Here is a 19,493-nt window from a genome sequence, read left to right on the forward strand (position 1 = left end):
CAAAATGCCAACCTTTCTATTATTGTTCTTATTATTAATGATAACAATAACAGTAATCATAACAATAATAATAATAAGAAGAACAAGACTTTTTCAAACCAAAACTGGTCATGCCTAATATTTATATAACAATATTATTGTTTTTTTAAAAAAAATTATTATTACTTCAAGAATAATTAACCACCAATTAGTAATAATGTTTTTTAAACTGAAAGTTTCTCATCAAGTTGTACTAATGTCGAAATTTACAGATTTTTAAAATTATTATTTATGCATTTAATTTATAATTTTACAAATGCCAACTTTTGTATTATTATTATTGTTGTTAAGAACTATTTTTTTCCAACGGAAAATGGTAATGCTTAATATTTATATAATAACATTATTCTTTTCTAAAAAATATTCTTATTACTACAAAATTAATTAACCAACATCTAGCAATGTTTTTAAATGGAAGATTTATCATAAAAATTTAATGACTGAGTTGACAGATTTTTTTGTTATTATTTATGTATTTAATTTGCAATTTTACAAACAAAATGTCAACTTTTCTACTACTACTATTATTATTATTACTATTATTATTAACAAGATTTTTTTCAAAGCAAAAATGATACTGCTCAATACATTTTTTAGTCTACACAAAATTCTTATTTTATTTCTATTATTATTATCATCATTTAAATTTTTGAATATTACTATGATAATTATTATTATAATTTGTAATTTTTTTGAACAAAAACGTAATCAGAATTTGTCAACAAAAAAAATCCATATTTCAAAAAAATAACAGTAATAATAAACGACTAATTCTGACTCATAAAGATTATTTATTTAATTCATCAGGAGTTGTGAGTAAATTGAACACAAAGTGATTAAAAGACCTTTAATTAAAATTAAATCATATTTAATCCAGAAGAATCAACAATAAGCAGAAAACAATCTACTGAACTGAGTAAATAAATAAATGTGTATAAACAATGTAGAATAATAACTAGAACTTAAAATATTAAATGAGATGAAACACTCATTTCCGGTTTAAAATAAACTGCAGGGCATTTAACCTACATTACATGCGCGCGCACCTGCCCGTGCGCGTTCGGCCCACAATCTGTCCAGGTTTACGGCGTGAGCGCGCACCGTCAGCCGCCGTCACATTAGGGAGCGCGCAGATGTGTGAAGTCACGCAGTGTTTCCATGGAAACCGGCGGAGAGGAGTTTCAGAATAAAACCACGAAATCGGTCACCTGTGAAATCTAAAAATAATTTAAATATATTGGATCAGTATTTAAATATTTACTGATAACTACTGGAGAACTACGTTTAGTCTAAAACAGAAACATTTTCCACATATTTCAGTAAACTGAAGGACTTAGTAGCAAAAAAAGACAAATACAGAAATAGAGACAATAAAATAAATAAATAAAATAATAACAGTTTTTTTCTTGTAAAATCAATCATTTTCTTTGTATACTGAATAACTGATTAGCAAATAAAACAAAGCTTGGTATTTTTGTTCGTAAAAATAATTTCTGGAAAGTGAAACAGTGATTGATCTGTAAAAGTTGATAATAAATTCAGTTTTTGTTGTGAAAATTACAAAATCATATAAAAAAAATCAATAAATGTAATAATAGTTGTTTTTTTGCAGATTTAATGTTTAATTACGAATCTTCGCATTTTTTTTGCCATTTTATAATAATCCATCCATCCATTATCTATACACTGCTTAATCCTCACTAGGGTCATGGGGGGGGGCTGGAGTCTATCCCAGCTGACTCAGGTGAAGGCAGGGGACACCCTAGACAGGTCACCAGTCTGTCACAGGGCTACATACAGAGACAAACAATCACTCTCACATTCACACCTACGGGCAATTTAGAATGATCAATTAACCTCAGCATATTTTTGGACTGTGGGAGGAAGCCGGAGTACCCGGAGAAAACCCACGCATGCACAGGGAGAACATGCAAACTCCATGCAGAAAGATCCCGGGAAAGCCGGGACGTGAACCAGGGATCTTCTAGCTGCAAGGCGAAAGTGCTAACCACTACACCACTGTGCAGCCCTCATTTTATAATAATAATAATAATAATAATAATAATAATAATAATAATAATAATAATAATAATAATAATAATAATAATAATAATACAGAGAAGAAGAAAGACTTTTCCCAGCAGGGCTTAATGTATTTACATTCCTCTTCTTCTTCTTCTTCTCATTATTATTAATAATGATTATTTAAAAAAGGCCAAAACTGTAAATAATGTCCACATTAAAAATCAAATCTGTATTTATATAAATAGCTTTTTTAAACAAAGTTTGACTGCAAAATTCCAGTATTTTTACTGTACTTAAATCAATGCAACATATTTTTTCAGCTTATTATTAATAATTGAAACAATAGTAATTAGTTTTTTCACATCGTGTGGCCATAATAATAACAATAATAATAATATTTCCAAGAACAAATAATCTGCCTTATTGCATTTCTCAGTCTACAGGCATTTATTATTATTATTGTTGTTGTTGTTGTTGTTGTTGTTATTATTATTATTATTATTATTACTACTATTATTGGTATTATGAACAAATAGAAATTTGTTTTACAGTGTATGGTCATAGTAATATTATTAATATTGATACTACTACTACTACTACTACTACTACTACTAATAATAATAATAAAACTAATAATTTTACAAGAATAAATAATATGACTTATTGCATTTCTCAGTCTACAGGTATTTATTAATATTATTATTATTGTTATTATTATTATTATTATTATTAGTAGTAGTAGTAGTAGTAGTAGTAGTAGTAGTAGTAGCAGTAGTAGTAGCAGTATATAAAGACTGAAAACTTGACAATTTCTTCTTTATATGAATTACGATTACACATTTAAAACTGTAGGAATTATAATCATTTTCAGTGATTAAACCTGATGATAAATCCAGAGAATCCGAACCCACTTTTATTTCTGGGTGCTTTTATTTTTCCGGCAGTGACCGGATGTGTGCGGGTGACTTCCGGACACTGACGGCTCTCCTCCTCCTCCTCGTCCTCCTCCTCCTCCAGATGCCCACACGGACTCACAAGGACGTGCTCCATCCTGCGTGACGCCTTCAGGGACCTTCTCCTCCAGCCTCTCCCCGGTTCTTTGGGCTCCGTCCTCCGAGACGTCCACCGGGGCCCTGCTCTGTCCGATGGCCGCCTCCACCAGCAGCGTCCCCGCCGCCGCCGCCGCCGCCGCCGCCGCCGCCGCCGCCGCCTCCGTCCGCAGCATCAGCACCACCGCCGGAGGGCCGTCGGGCCGAGCAGCAGGACGGCCGGGATCCAGGCAGCAGCAGCGGCAGACCTAGCGGCTCGTCCCCCGTGAGTCCTCCATTATTTACCGGGCCGAGGACAGTCCCGGTGATCCGGGCCGGGAGGTGACAGCGGCGACTCCGGTTCCTCCATCGGTCCGTCTCGGAACGCTCAGCGACCGGCGGAGGATGGAGGCGGCTGGAGGGTCACCGTGGATCCGACCCTCAGAGAGAAAACACCGAGACAGCAGAGAATGAACGATTTAACGGGAAATGATCGATAATTTAACGAGATAATTTTACATGTTTTACCTGTTTGGTTCAATTATAGATAATTTCTAGCACAATAATTTAAAAAAAATATAAGAATTTACATGTAAAAAAACAGGCTAGAACTGTAAATATAAATAAATAAATAAACGTTTTGCTAAATTGCAGATCATTTCTAGGACAATAATTTTAAACAAATACATGTAAAAACAGGCTAGAACTATAAATATAAATAAATAAATAAATAAATAAATAAATGGAAAAAAGAATGTTTGGTTAAATTACAGATCATTAATAATTAAAAAATAATAAGAATTTACATGTTGTAAAAACAGACTAGAACTATAAATATAAATAACTAACTAAATAAATAAATGTTTGGTTAAATTATAGATCAGATCTAACGCAATATTAAAAAAAAAAAAAAAAAACATGTTGGAAAAAAAACAGGCCGTAACTGTCCAATAAAATAAAACAAAATAAAATAAAGAAAAATAAACCTGTTTGGTTCAATTATAGAAAATTTCTAGTACATTTTTTTAAAAATTACATGTGATAAAAAACAGGCTAGAACTGTAAATATAAATAATTAATAAAATAAATAAATGTTTTGCTAAATTACAGATTATTTCTAGCACGATAATTAAAAAAAAACTTAAAAAAAACAGTACAGGACTGTAAAAATAAATAAATGTTTAGGTCAATTACAGGTAATTTCTAGCAGAATAATCAAAAAAAATTTACATGTAAAAAAAACTGGCTAGAACTGTTTTTAAAAATCTGTTTTGTTAAGTTACAGATCATATCTAACACAATAAATAACATAATTAATAGTTTGCACGTTGGGAAAAACAAACAAAAAAAACAGGCAAAATCACCCCTTTAAAGATTACATTTTTCACAACAATCTCAGAGGCTTTAAACGTGAACAAGATATTCAGCTCAGAGGGGAACTCTCTGGACAAAGTTAGTTTTAAATGATCAGCCTCAAGTTTGATCTGATGCTACTTTAGCTTCTTTGATTACCAGTTAGCTCCTGGTTTAGAACTTTGATTAAAGATTGGATTCATTCTCAGTCTTGTTAGAAGATTTTATCTCTTATGGTTTCTCTGGCTTTCGGTTTCAAGTAAAAACAATTTTTTTATTCAGTCATATTTACATCATGAACATTAAACAGTCTGTTGTCTACAATATTTATTCATTTTAATGCATATTTGTCTCTAGTTTGTGTCAGTTTGAAGATATATTCCTTACATTTGTTTCTTTAGCCTGGAAGCTTCTAGACGATAAAACCAGTCTGATGCTGTATTTTGTACCATTTTGCAGATGCAGTAGAGTTTTTGTCATGAATATTCTAGTGGCATGTTTAGCGTATTAGCAGATCAACCACAGATTACTTGTCCTCGGTTATATTTATGATTGAGATCTTCAATCCCTTCACTGTTTAATCACATTAAAGATTCTTCTTCCGTCTTTTTCAGACTGAGGAGGCTCGAGTCGGACCAAGTTGCCTTAACCGACCTCCACTTTTCTCGGACAAACGACCGGAACATCATCAAAGCCTGCAGCTCCGATGGCTTCGTCATGACAAAGCAGAGATTTGAAGACGATAAACGCTGAAGAGTCATGACGTAGAACAGGAGGAGGAAGATACAGGACAAAAAGGATGTGAATTAGACATTTACAGAACCGTCTGTTTACCTGCTGGTGTGGTTTTTTAAATTAAGGCATCAGAAAGTTAATCAAACCCGCAGCTGAACTTTTTTCTAATGACTGAGACTGTTGCTCTGAAACATTTCAACACAGCATCAGAATCTCTTTTTCAAGCCGACAATGTAGAAGAAGACGGTTCATAGGGGGTTGTTCAACAAGACGAATACGATTGTCTTCTACCGACAGGGAATCTTTCAAAAAGGGATCAAACTGTTTCTCGCTTTTGTAAAATCAAGGACTGACAGCAAATACGATTGTGTCATAGGAATAAAAAGGGCAAAAACTACTGAGACAAACATCGACGAACGTCAAGAAAACTGGACATTCTTCTGGATTTTTGAGGTCCAGAAGTTGGAATCAAAAAAAAGGGTTCGGACACTCGGTCAAAGCTGGATTTAGGGGAACCACAGGTGGAATCGTTTTGGACTTTAGGAGCCGAACCAGAGCGAGATTCCACCATGAATCACCTCCACGCCGGTCTGAGCTCCGAGACGATGGAAAAGGCTCGATTGGAGCTGAACGAGAACCCGGATACTCTTCATCAGGACATCCAGCAGGTAAACGCACTTTAAACCACCAACTGTTGGGTTCAGGGTGTACGTCTGTGTAGATTCTCATTCATCCGGGTCATGGAGATCGTAGGAGCTTCAGTAGAAGTCAACTACACTTCTACCAACTTTGGTTTTAAAACATCAAAGCACATTTCTAAAAATCCAGAATCAGTGACGCTTTCCGAAACAAGATTGGAGAAAAAATGGTGGCGTTTCAAAACTTTTAAAACTTTTTCACAAAATCCAACATGTTGGTATATTAGTGTGGCAGAAATCAGCTGGAAACTCAGGGAAACGGCTCAAAAGTTAAGACACATTCACGCACCTTCAACTTCAACCCATCAGTGGCGCCACAGTGCTCGAATTGCTGACACCAAACATTCACCAGGTTCTTCGTTTACCTCTGCTCCACCTGTCCGGCAAGTTATATGAAAATCGTCCAGACAGTTTTCCTGCAAAAAGACGACCTTCTTGGCGGACGCAATCACATCTTCTTCTGCAATAGTTCAATGGAGGATTAGCGCCACCTGCTGTTTATCTCCACACACCTGATGCTAACATTCACATAGGGGACAAAAACGGGCATCAATTGCAGATTATTTTTTTTTAAATTCTGGTAAAATTTGCAGCATATTATGATGAAAAACTCCTACCTACAGTATACGAGTTGAAACACCCATGAAGAGACTCAATTATGTACCGTTAAATTTAACACAATTGGTTCTGTTTTTATATTTTAGAGTGGAATTTTCTTAAGATTTTTTTGTTGTTTCCCTTTCTGTTGACCGAAGGTTCGGGACATGATTGTGACGCGACCGGACATTGGATTCCTGCGAACAGACGATGACTTCATCCTTCGCTTCCTCAGAGCCAGGAAGTTCGACCAGGTGGAGACCTTCAGACTGCTGGCCCAGTACTTCCAGTTCAGACAGCAGAACCTCGACATGTTCCAGAGCTTCAAGGTCTGTTTCTGCTGATATTCTCAAAACAAGTCGCAGAGAGTTTTAAAAACCAACCGTAGACATGATCGCACTCCATAGTTGTAGTTCACAGCACTGTAAATCTAGGTTGTCTCGATCAACGCCTAACTCTGGAAGCAAGTAAAACGGGCAATAGCAGAAAGGGTGAGCAGAGCAAAGGGTAAGGTTCAGGGTATCACCAGGTGGAGAACCTACACTGGCATCCATGCACCCTGGCAAGTAGTTGGGAACCACAAGTTTGAGGGTGTTTTTAGTTGATTCTGGCCAATTACAGCATCCACCAGGGGTGGTCTGCAGGCAGCTGCAGACTAGCGCACCTTGGGAGACCTACAGGGAAGCATACTAGGAGTTTGTTTATGGAACTGAACTTTTTTGATGTAATTAAGTGAAACTACACAATATTTTCTTCTTGCTTTTGGTTATCATTTTATCACCCAGGCCTAACTGGAGCTCCTCCCCCTCTGCAGGGTCAACCCATCCGGGACTCCTGTATCTTGTTGTTTTGGTCATGACTAGGGAGGATAATGGTTCATCGTTTATAGATTAGTTGCTGTAAATAATTTAATCGCTTTTCACGTCAGAAAATGCCATGAACTCCCTCTAACTGTTAATGCCACAGGAGGTGGTAGCTCAGACTACGAGTGCAGGAGTTTACCTAGAAAAGGGCCACCATGACAAAGACTTCTGTGGTAGTTAATGACTTCCGACCAGCACTCGTATATTAAAGAACGATCATTGTTTACTACTTAGTGCTTCACCTGCACGTTTCTCACCTGGTTTCATCTCCGGTGTCACCAGGTGGATGATCCCGGCATTAAGCGAGCATTGATGGACGGTTTTCCAGGCGTCCTGGAGACTCCGGACCAACATGGCCGAAAAATCCTCATCCTGTTTGCTTCCAACTGGGACCAGAGCAGGTAAAACACACACCTTTATAACTTTATACTGCCTTATGAGGACCAGAATGGGTAAAAAACACATCTTTATAACTTTTTACCAATTTCTGAGGACCAGAGCAGGTAAAACACACCTTTATACCACTTTATGATGATATATCCTGGTTTCTTTATCTATCACTAATCAGTTGATTCAGTTTGTGAAATGCTCGGTGATATTTAAAGCCGACTTCTCTGAATATCAAGTCCAGAAACTGAATCTGCAGCGTTCTACAGCTTACAACACAGAGATGTGTGCTATTGACTGGAAACAAAGAGAGTCTAATGAGTCACTTGTGTTCTGAAATAGAACAGAGCTGTAGTTAAAGGCCGTCACACTCCCTGTAGCCATCGATTAGCGGCTGATTAATTCCTCCCCCTGCAGGAACTCCTTCACCGACATCCTGAGAGCCATCCTGCTGTCTCTGGAGGTTCTCATCGAGAACCCGGAGCTGCAGATCAACGGCTTCATCCTCATCATCGACTGGAGCAACTTCTCCTTCAAACAGGCCTCCAAGCTCACACCCAACATCCTGAAGCTGGCCATAGAAGGCCTCCAGGTGGGAAACCCTCCTCTCCTCATTGTTTGTTTTCTGTCCTCGTCTCGTCTCCTCGTGTCTTGGATGTCGTGAAACTAAACCATGACTGCTCGTCTCCTCAGGACAGCTTCCCGGCTCGGTTTGGAGGAATCCACTTTGTGAATCAGCCGTGGTACATCCACGCCATGTACACCATTATCAAACCCTTCCTCAAAGACAAGACCAGGAAAAGGGTGAGGACGCGTTTCTTTGCTATATATTTATCATGATGCCGCCACCACCATGCTTCACATAATAATGCTGCCACCACCATGCTTTACTTCTTTATCCTCCTTCTTGCTGTGTTTTTCCTCCTCAGATCTTCCTCCACGGTAACAACCTGAACTCACTCCACCAGCTCATTCAGCCCGAGTGTTTGCCGTCGGAGTTCGGCGGGACGCTGCCGCCGTACGATATGGGGATCTGGGCGCGAACGCTGCTGGGACCCGACTACAACGACGAGACTGAGTACACGCTAACCTACGACGCCCTGCACGTCCGGGAGAACTGTGGAGGAGACAAGGACCTGATGAAGAGGTGAGGACCAGGTTCTCCTCAGGACTTCTATTGACTTGGCTGCATTCATTTACCTTCCATCTTTAGAAGTCATGATGCTGCCACCACCATGCTTCACATCATGATGCTGCCACCACTGTGTTTTACATCATGATGCTCCTACCACCGTGTTTCACATTATGATGCTGCCACCATCATTCTTTACATCATGATGCTGCCATGATGGTGTGTTTGGTATCATCTAGTCTGATGGACAAAAAGCTCCATTCCGGTCTCCTCTTTCTAGGAACTCCTTCAGAGGAGTCAAAGGAGTCTTGGTTGCCTCCCTCACTGATCTCTTTCTTGTTTCAGGTCTCAGTCAGCGGTGGAACCAGGAACTCTCCGACAGACGGACCGGGAGACGAGCACACCGCTGCTGGCTCTGGACTGAACACACGACACACTTCTTGAAAACACACTTTAAACCACAACCAGCACCAGCTGTGTGTTAATCTGGTGGATTTGTCCTTCTGTCCCGTTGACCTGACGGCGACCGAACCCACTGAACAGGACTCACACAGACATCTGTACTTCTACCTTTGTGAGGACTGCCATTAACATAATGCAGCGTCCAGCAGAATGATATCATACTAGCTGTTATTAAGGTTTAAAGAAGAGTTCTGGGTCATCGTGTTTAAAACCAACCAAATCTGCAGAAGGTTCCCTGAGAACAGGCTGTTTTTTAATCTACATTAAGTATATTTAATGAAGTCATGCAATATACATAGAGGTGTTGTTTAAATGGACTTTTCCCATCATTTCTGAGCCTCAGAACTTCATCAGTACAGCAGATGACATTTTAGGAGGAAAAACACACTAAAAGTTGACACCAGATCAGTTTTACAACCATCCAGATGTCACAATCTAAAGACTAAATCTGGTTTTTGTTCAATTTGGACAATTTTAGAAACAGTTGGACAGTTTTCATGTCGTTCTGAAGTACATTTTAACCATTTTGGATCATTTTAAATCACGTTTTGGTCCATTTTTTGACAATCATGAGTCATTCAACACAAAATTAGGAGTCATTTTGGACAAATTTAGAGTACTTTGGGAAAAAAACTTTGAGTTGAAAGACTAAATCTGGTTTTTGTTCATGATGATTACACTAATAAGTTAAACGTAACAATATATTAAAACATTTGTACATCTGAGAGTAGATACAAGTGGTTGGAGGTCATTAAGCATGACAGAAGTCTTTGTCATGGTGCCCTTTTTAAACTAAAACCCTACAGTTGCCAACACAGAACTGCCTACCTCCTCTGGTTGCTGCAGTATTAAACAGTAAGAGCTGTTTGGGCTATAAAATGGTGAAAATCATACCAAAAGATGTTCAGTTTACAGGAGGTCCTTGACTTACATCGGAGGTCCGTTTTTCCGTCGATTTTCGCCGTAAGTTGGAACGCCGGCGAAAATGTAAACAAAACCGTTCCGTGCATCACAATATTGATCAGTTCTTCAGAAAAGTTGTGAATACCAACGACTTTCATGCATGTATGAATAATTTTACGATAACAGAATATGTTGCACTGTTTTTACAACTTGATCTAATAATGCCGATGTTGGTTGGTGTTTCTTCCTTTTCCCAGCGTTTTATTCTAATTTCACTTCCATTGAGACGGCTGTCCTTTTCTTTGAAGCCTCAGAAGAGTCTGATTTATGCTGGGAGCCATAATGAAAGACAAAAAGTTAGTGAATGTAGCACAATCCAAGGTGGTGTACAACCAGATGATGGAAACAAAGCCGTCTGACAGCGCCGCGTGACGACGTATTCATCCGCTCCGCTCGCCAAATAGTTCCACGTAACCAGTTCTGACGAAACGCCGAAACATTGTAGGTCGAGGACATCGGAAACTGAGGACCTCCTGTACTATAAATAAACCCGAGAATATTCACCATCAATTTAACAGTTGATAACCAATCGATAAATCGCCGCAGCGTCGCTTAAAACACAATTAGTTTAGTTTTTATTGTGTTTGAGTGTGCAGTAAAATGAACAATCAGAGGGGAAAACACAGAAAATGTCCTCACAAAACTAGAAGTACAAAACACACACACACACACACACACACACACACACACACACACACACACACACACACACACACACACACACACACACACACACAGTCTGTCCTGAGTCTGAGCCGCCTAATTCCTCCCAGCTGAGCCTCTCTGCAGCCGAACATCTGTCCAGATGTCCACAGCAGCAACAACAACAACAACACACTCCCATGCTTCTAGTTCTGAGCACATTTAAACACGATGGCCGAAGATCAAACTTTATTTAAAAACCTCAGTACGACAAGAACAATCACGTCTGTAATCGAGAACCATGGTAGAGCGGGTTGCACCAATGAGGATTCAGTTTAAACAAAAGTTGCACCTCGTTTAATCTGAAAATGACACGACTTTTATTGGATTTGGTGTTTTTTACTTGTCCACTAAGGACACCACTGAGCTCTGCATTTTTCCCATAATTCCTCTGGGGGGTAGAGCAGTGTTTAAAAGGAGTCAGTTAGCATTTAGCGTCTGTAGTGAGTCCATTGATGTGCAGAAAAATGTCGCCGATTAAGAAGGATGCTGATAAATAAGTTAAAAACGGGATGATTTTTGAGCGACTTCTGCAGGTTTCTAAACAAGTTTACTCCTTTTTAGTCCCACTAAACGTCATCGTAATGGCATCATCGGGAAGTTTAAGCCACATGGAGGCTAAATATTTGAATTTCGCTTCTGTTTGTTTGGATTTGGTAAAGTTACGACTCGGAAAAGAAATGACTTTTGACAGAAATTGAGCATTTTTTGTTTTTGAAATTATTTAACAAAAATAAGAAAACCAACAAAAAATGTTTTACCTCAGAATTTGGACAATTTGTTGACATTTAAGACGTTATCTTGGACTCAGAGGGGAATTAATTGGACAATCAAAAAATATATCTGGTGATAAAGTCACTGTTTTAGTAAAAAACACTTTTATCTACTGCTAGGTAGCTTTTCTAAAAAGGTGTTTTTTTCAGTTAAGACTCGTTCCTTTCTTTAGTAAACTCACTAAAGCTGCAATAACCAGAATATTTCTTGATTAAAAATCAATTTTTTTGCTCTTGGTTTTGGTTTAACAGCAAACGGACACAGTTAGCCGCTAGCTGGGTTAGCATTTAGCAGCTAAAGAGCCCAGTATTTTCTTTGGGAGGCGGTGGAGACCAAAAATGGAGCCAAAAAAGGGGAAATGTTGGACTTTTATTCTTGCAGCTTGATGTGTTGCCCCCAGTGGCTAAATTAACGTAAAAGTAGGTGTATTTTTACCATAACCAAACAAGGATTTGGTAAAGTTACGACTTGGAAAAGAAGTGATTTTTGACAGAAATTGCGCTTTTTTTTGCGTGTTTTATGATTGTTGTTGACATTTTAAGACTATCTTGGACTCAGAGAGGAACTAATTGGACGATCAAAAAATACATACGGCGATAATAAAAGTCACTGTTTGCAGTAAAAACACCTTTTATCTTCTGCTAGCTAGCATTTTTAAGAAGGCTAAAGAGTCCAATCCAGACCAAAAACGGAGCCAGAAGAGGGAAAATGTAGGACTTAATTCTTACAGCTTGATGTGCTGCCCCCTAGTGGCTATATTAACGTAAAAGTAGGTGTAAATCTAAGTTTAAACATCATCCTCTTTGGTGAAACCCAACCTTAAAATGTTTGAATGTCTAAAAAAAACTTATCTAATTAGCCAAACGTTTTTGTAACTTTTGAAGACTCTTGAAAACAAACAACGAGCCAGCGAAGGAAACAAGGAAGAAAAAAGCTTCACTTTGGTAGAATGATTTAACCTGTTTTCTTTCTTTCGGGCACAACAACAAACTCACTGATGCTGCACAAATATTTAAAAAGTAAAAAAACAAACAAAAACAGCACCTCGTTTGTCGCCACAAACACTCATAGAGCATGGGGACGTGGGAAAGTTGTTCTACCAGCGAGAACAAGCTGTGAAGAAACCTCCGGATGCCAAACTCTCACCTTCAACCTCCAGCAGCCAAGAAGCAAAGATTGTTTTTATGGAATCTCACTCATCTGAAGATTGTATATCATCGTTACTCATAGTACTGCACCGCAGAAACACTACAAAATAACCTGGGCGGACACATTTAAAGTCATTTCCTGCAACAGGTTTGGGTTTATGGTGCAGGTTGATGATTGGACGGATTGTTGTTTTAACATCAGGGCTACACTCAGCTGATCACTCGACTGTAATGTATTTCCTTTCAATGAATGTAAAGAAGTAAACATTTACACCAAAGTCCTGCCATGTTTCCTTCAGTTCCATCATTTTACTGCACATTTTGGGCTGTTTTATGAAATAATGTCCACATTTTGTTGTAAAAAGCTGAATAAAAACCTGTGTGGGTGTCTAAACATCTGAACTATTAACACACGTAAACATTTTAGAACAAAACAAATTTAGTTGGATAAATGGTAGAAAAATAATGAAGAAACATCAAGGAATTAAAATTTCAAGCCTAGTGATGCTGAAGTTATTTCAGAAAAACAAAACTAATTTTAAACCGGTAGAAAAATGAAGGTTTTAGGTCATCAAACATCTGGAATCATCATTTAGCAACAAGGAGACAAGGGAAGGACATAAGGAAAGGAATCAAGGTGGGGAAACAAGGAAAGGAAACAAGGTGAGGAAACAAGGAAACTAGGAGATAAACAAGGAAATGAAACAAGGAAAGGACATAAAGAGATAATCAAGGAAAAGAAATTAGGTAAGGAAACAAGGAGAGGAAATGAGGAAAGGAAACAAGGAGATAAGCAAGGAAAGGAAACAAGGAGATAAATAAGGAAAGGAAACAAGGAAAGGACACAAGGAAAGGACACAAGAGATAGACAAGGATAGGAAACAAGGAAAGTAAACAGGGAGATAGACAAGGATAGGAAACAAGGAAAGGAAACAAGGAGATAGACAAGGATAGGAAAAAAGGAAAGGAAACTAGGAGATAAACAAGGAAAGGAAATGAGATAAATAAGGAGAGGAAACAACTAAAGGAAACAAGGAGAGGAAACAAGGAGAAAAAACAAGGAAAGAAAAAATGACAAAACAAGGAAAGGAAAAAAGGAGATAGACAAGGAAAGGAAACTAGGAGATAAACAAGGAAAGGAAACAAGGAGATAAATAAGGAGAGGAAACAGCTAAAGGAAACAAGGAGAGGGAACAAGGAGAAAAAACAAGGAAAGAAAAAATGACGAAAAGAAAGGAAAAAAGGAGATAGACAAGGAGAGGAAACAAGGAAAGGAGACAAGGAGAGGAAACTAGAAGATAAACAAGGAAAGGAAACAAAGAGATAAACAAGGAGAAGAAACAAGGAGAAAAATAAGGAAAGGAAACAAGGAGACATAGACATGAGAAAATATAAAAATTCAAGTTCAACTTTATTGACAACTTTTGAATAAATTCAGCAAAAATGAAACCAGTTTTTAGTTCATTTACTGAAAGAGAAAAAAACCACTGAAGTTTGCAGTTTATTAAATGTGATGAATTTTGGTTTGACACGAGAAATAAAAACAAAACACACGTTTTTATTGTTGCAATGTTTTGCATTTTTAAAATTTTAATATAAATATAAATCATCTTTTCGTACATGTCATCTGTGCAAAAGTGATGAAGAGTGAAGCTAAGGACTGAGGAGCTAAACTTAAGGTTCCTTTGTTTTATCCAGAAGCTGTTTTTAAATCACGCTTTAGTGTTTCGTCTCTGAAGAGCTGCTTTGTTTGTTTGTTTGTCTGTTTGTTTCTGGAGCTGTGAGTGAGAATCCAGAGTGTGCTGAAGTACCGCTGGGTTGAGTTTGTGGTGGAGTCAGTAGTAAAACCCAGAGAACAACGGGGTCCTTCCACAGCGTCAGTAGTCCGTCAGTCAGTCCGTCACACTTCCTGTCACGTGACTCTTACCGCTCCTGTGATTGGCCGGCTCTAGATGGGGCTCAGTGTCTGCCGTTGGTACTGGGTCAGCTCCGGGTGCCAGACGTCCACGATGAAGATCAGACGAAAGCTGTCGGCCTCCTGCCACACCTCGTGTTCGAAGGAGTCGTCGAAGATCAGGACTTTACCTTCCTCCCACTCCCTGAGATGGGGAAGGAGGAGGAGGAGGAGAAGGAGGAGGAGGAGGAGGAGAAGGAGGAGAAGAGGTGAGATGCTTTGTTTTCACAACATCTGCATCATTCATTGTTTCAGGATTTCTGAAGTTGTACTGACGACAAAGAGTTTATTAGAAACAAAAAAAGAAACAAGGAAAGGAAACAATGAGATAAACAAGGAGATAAAACAAGGAAAATAAACTACTTAAGGAAACAAGGAGAGGAAATTAGGAAAGGAAACAAGGAGATAAACTAGGAAATAAACAAGTAGAGGAATCAAGGAAAGGAAACAAGGAGGTAAACTACGAGACAAACAAGGAAATAAACAGGGAGATGAACAAGGAGATAAACAAGGAGATAAAACAAGGAAAGGAAACAAGGAGATAAACTAGGAGATAAACAAGAAAATAAACAAGGAGATATATGAGGAAATAAACAAGGAGAGGAAACAAGGAGGTAAATAAGAAGAGGCAACAAGGAGACAAAACAAGGAAAAGAAACTAGGATATAAATGAGCTAAACAAGGAAAGCAAACAAGGAGATAAATACAAGAAGCAAACAAGGAAAGGAAATTAGGAGCTAAATGAGGAGCTAAATGAGGAGCAAAACGAGGAGCTAATCGAGGAGCTAAACAAGGCGCTAAACTAGGAGCTAAACTAGGAGCTAAACGATGAGCTAAATGAGGAGCTAAACGAGGAGCTAAACTAGGAGCTAAACGAGGAGCTAAACTAGGAGCTAAATGATGAGCTAAACTAGGAGCTAAACGATGAGCTAAATGAGGAGCTAAACGAGCTAAACTAGGAGCTAAACGAGGAGCTAAACTAGGAGCTAAACGATGAGCTAAATGAGGAGCTAAACGATGAGCTAAACGAGGAGCTAAATGAGGAGCTAAACTAGGAGCTAAACTAGGAGCTAAACTAGGAGCTAAACGATGAGCTAAATGAGGAGCTAAACGAGGAGCTAAACTAGGAGCTAAACAAGGCGCTAAACTAGGAGCTAAACTAGGAGCTAAATGAGGAGCTAAACGCGCTAAACGAGGAGCAAAACTAGGAGCTAAACGAGGAGCTAAACTAGGAGCTAAACGAGGAGCTAAACGATGAGCTAAACTAGGAGCTAAAGGAGGAGCTAAACGATGAGCTAAACTAGGAGCTAAACTAGGAGCTAAACAAGGAGCTAAATGATGAGCTAAATTAGGAGCTAAACTAGGAGCTAAACGAGGAGCTAAACGATGAGCTAAACTAGGAGCTAAACGAGGCGCTAAACGATGACCTAAACTAGGAGCTAAACTAGGAGCTAAACGATGAGCTAAACTAGGAGCTAAAGGAGGAGCTAAACGATGAGCTAAACGGTGAGCTAAATGAGCTAAACTAGGAGCTAAACGATGAGCTAAACGATGAGCTAAATGAGGAGCTAAACGAGGAGCTAAACGAGGAGCTAAACGATGAGCTAATCGAAGAGCTAATCGAGGAGCTAAACTAGGAGCTAAACTAGGAGCTAAACGATGACCTAAACGATGAGCTAAATGAGGAGCTAAACTAAGAGCTAAACGAGGAGCTAAACGATGAGCTAAACTAGGAGCTACCCTAGGAGCTAAACAAGGAGCTAAACTAGGAGCTAAATGAGGAGCTAAACGATGAGCTAAACTAGGAGCTAAACTAGGAGCTAAACTAGGAGCTAAACGATGAGCCAAACTAGGAGCTAAACGAGGAGCTAAACGATGAGATAAACTAGGAGCTAAACGAGGAGCTAAACGATGAGCTAAACTAGGAGCTAAAGGAGGAGCTAAACTAGGAGCTAAACTATGAGCTAAACTAGGAGCTAAACTAGGAGCTAAACGAGGAGCTAAACGATGAGCTAAACTAGGAGCTAAACGAGGAGCTAAACGATGAGCTAAACAAGGAGCTAAACGAGGAGCTAAACGATGAGCTAAACTAGGAGCTAAAGGAGGAGCTAAACGATGAGCTAAACTAGGAGCTAAACTAGGAGCTAAACGAGGAGCTAAACGAGCCAAACGAGGAGCAAAACTAGGAGCTAAACTAGGAGCTAAACTAGGAGCTAAACGAGGAGCTAAACGATGAGCTAAACTAGGAGCTAAACGAGGAGCTAAACGAGGTGCTGACACCTGGTCTGGTCGGTGCATCGGATCCGGCAGCCCTGTTTGGGGATGACGAGGCCCAGATGCATCCTCAGTCTGCAGTTGGTGGGTCCGGTATGAGGCCAGACGTGAGTCCCAGGATGCATCACTGAGAACTTAATCTGGACACACAGCAGACATTAGAGAGAAAACATGAACTTCCAGGACAGCTGGGATTGAAAGTGGACAGTAAAAACATGGATTTGGTGACTCTTTGGATATTTTTAGACATGAAATACTTGAAATCAGCTTATTGACACGTCAGGCCACAAACATGGTTTTATCCTGCAGGTCCAAATATAAGACAACATTTCCTCTTCTTCTGGTACTTATTCTGGACAGAGGAAGGTTTTATAGAGATACCATTAATCCAAAGTGGAGAAAATCCTTCCCTGAAGCCTTGAAGGTGATCAAACTCTGCAGCAGTTACATCTTCAGGACTTTTTCTGGCTCTAAGCATCAACCAAACCGTCGTTCTGTTTGTCTGCTGGACGTTCTGGGACTTCAGTCTGAGCCTGTTTCTAAAGGAAAGACTTCACTTGCTTTCTGACCTGTTTTCACTCCCTGGAAATTTAGTTGTTTATGGCAAATCTCCAAGAAAATTGAGTTTAAAAGTATTTGCAACTCCAAAACAACATAAGACCAATAACTACACAGCTAAAGGCATAGAAAATGCTAACTACACAGCTAAGGTCATAGAAAGATGCTAACTACACAGCTAAAGTCATAGAAAGATGCTAACGACACAGCTAAAGTCATAGAAAGGTGCTAACTACACAGCTAAAGTCATGGAAACACAACTGACTATGAGGCTAAAGTTGAGAAAAGACAGCTAACTACACAGCTAAGGTCATAGCAAAACAGCTAACTGCACAGCTGAAGTCACAGAAAGAGCTAACTATACAACTGAAGTCATAAGAGCTAATCACACAGCTAAAGTCATGGAAAAACAGCGAACTATGAAGCTAAAGTCGTGAAAAGACAGCTAAGTACGCAGCTAAATTCATACAAAGATGCTAACTGCACAGCTAAAGTCATGGAAAGATGCTAACTACACAGCTAAAGTCATAGAAAGATGCTAACTACACTGCTAAAGTCATATATATGGAGGCCAAAAACATTCTATCTGCCAGTTTCTACCTGTCCTCGTTTGCATCCTGTAGCTTCAGGGAATCTCTCCAGCAGCGAGCAGGTCTTCGGGGCTCCCTGACAAGAATTTCCAACTTTTCTCCCTGAACACAAACGCACCAGAAACACAGATAAACAGCAATTAATCGCATTTAAGAAACTGGAACCTCTAGCTGTTTGATCGTACAAGTGATTGATTGATACTAAAAAACATTGTGGGTTAATTTTCCACCGATGAAGTGAGTTTGCACCTTGTTGCCACAGTGTGTACTGGCCCCACTCTCCTTTCTCGCGGAGGTTTTCCTCTTCGGGTACAAACCGTCCAGTGCTTTGGTCCATCACAGCCAGAGCCTCGTCCCGGATCGTCTTCCAGTTCCTCTCCAACATCTGAGTGCACATACAAACACCAAATATTCTGTTTCATTTGAGTCTTAGCAAAGGAAAACTGCACGCATGTCCACACTGTCTCTGACGGCACACCTTGACCAGGTCAGTATATCCGGTGTCTTTGGGCGTCCACCACGGCTGAGCCTTCAGTCCGTCCACATTGTACAGAGATCTCTGCCACACTGACGCAAAATGACCATGTTTGTGACCCAACTCATACCAGTGATACGCCTGGAGAGACAATAGAGATAATATCATGAATAAGTCAGGTATAATGAGGTAATGGTGGGTTTAAAATGGATCGAAATACTGATTTTCACTAAAACTTTCCTTTCATGAAGCAAATTCTCACATATAAAAAGCTGGAACCACAGATTTTGGGTAATGCTGTGGTTCCAAGGTCGCCGGTTCGATCCCCGTACGGGCCAAAGTCCTTTTAAATAACACTCCTAAATAGAAACTCTACTGATTGGTTTAAGGACAACTTCAACTCGTGTAAGGCATAAACACAGACTCTTAGTTTATTCCAGGAATTTCCATGATTTGAAGATCACGCATGCTTTTGAGGAGTAACTGGAGGATCAAGATGTGACCTTCTTCCATGACTGATTGCGAAGCTTAAACATCAATGGTCCAGGTGCACAATGAATAATAATGCAAGAACAATCTTTCTGATGTGACGTTATTTGGTGAGGACGAGAACTTTTTGAAGTAAGAAGCAATGACCACAAAGTGGAAAAATCCACTGAAAATACAGCATTCATTTGGTACATAACAGAAGTTGAATTGTTGACACCAGAGCTCTCATTATCCCCAGAATTCATGG

The 19,493-nt window shown here is 39.1% G+C and overlaps 2 protein-coding genes across 8 annotated transcripts in view; one reads left to right on the plus strand and one right to left on the minus strand.

Annotated features, from left to right (window-relative positions):
• The first annotated feature begins 5,057 nt into the window (after positions 1–5,057).
• Positions 5,058–13,184, plus strand: LOC111569014 (clavesin-1-like). The gene is made up of 7 exons (XM_023270947.2): positions 5,058–5,848; positions 6,634–6,804; positions 7,621–7,739; positions 8,143–8,317; positions 8,419–8,529; positions 8,655–8,872; positions 9,203–13,184. The coding sequence occupies exons 1-7, from the start codon at positions 5,750–5,752 to the stop codon at positions 9,279–9,281; spliced, it is 972 nt and encodes a 323-aa protein (XP_023126715.1). The 5' UTR covers positions 5,058–5,749; the 3' UTR covers positions 9,282–13,184.
• Positions 13,185–14,298: 1,114 nt separating this feature from the next.
• Positions 14,299–19,493, minus strand: part of unm_hu7910 (un-named hu7910) — a 46,755-nt gene continuing 41,560 nt past the window's right edge. For all 7 annotated transcript variants that reach the window (XM_055007363.1, XM_055007365.1, XM_055007360.1 and 4 more), the window contains 5 exons: positions 18,761–18,898; positions 18,532–18,667; positions 18,293–18,384; positions 17,141–17,274; positions 14,299–15,005 (listed from right to left, as the gene is read on the minus strand). In XM_055007363.1, the coding sequence (XP_054863338.1) occupies positions 14,855–15,005; positions 17,141–17,274; positions 18,293–18,384; positions 18,532–18,667; positions 18,761–18,898 (651 nt within the window). In that variant the 3' untranslated portion in view covers positions 14,299–14,854. The remainder of the gene's footprint in view (positions 15,006–17,140; positions 17,275–18,292; positions 18,385–18,531; positions 18,668–18,760; positions 18,899–19,493) is intronic.

The sequence above is a fragment of the Amphiprion ocellaris genome, chromosome 22, assembly GCF_022539595.1.
Source record: "Amphiprion ocellaris isolate individual 3 ecotype Okinawa chromosome 22, ASM2253959v1, whole genome shotgun sequence".
In the NCBI taxonomy this organism is placed as follows: Eukaryota; Metazoa; Chordata; class Actinopteri; family Pomacentridae; genus Amphiprion; species Amphiprion ocellaris.

What these genes read in the sequence shown, in the direction of transcription:
- LOC111569014 (XM_023270947.2), top strand. Translation starts at nt 5,750, where the DNA reads ATGAATCACCTCCACGCCGGTCTGAGCTCCGAGACGATGGAAAAGGCT. An exon ending in TTCATCAGGACATCCAGCAG is followed by an intron (nt 5,849 to 6,633) that starts GTAAACGCACTT and finishes TGTTGACCGAAG; the next exon opens with GTTCGGGACATGATTGTGAC. An exon ending in AAGACAAGACCAGGAAAAGG is followed by an intron (nt 8,530 to 8,654) that starts GTGAGGACGCGT and finishes TTTCCTCCTCAG; the next exon opens with ATCTTCCTCCACGGTAACAA.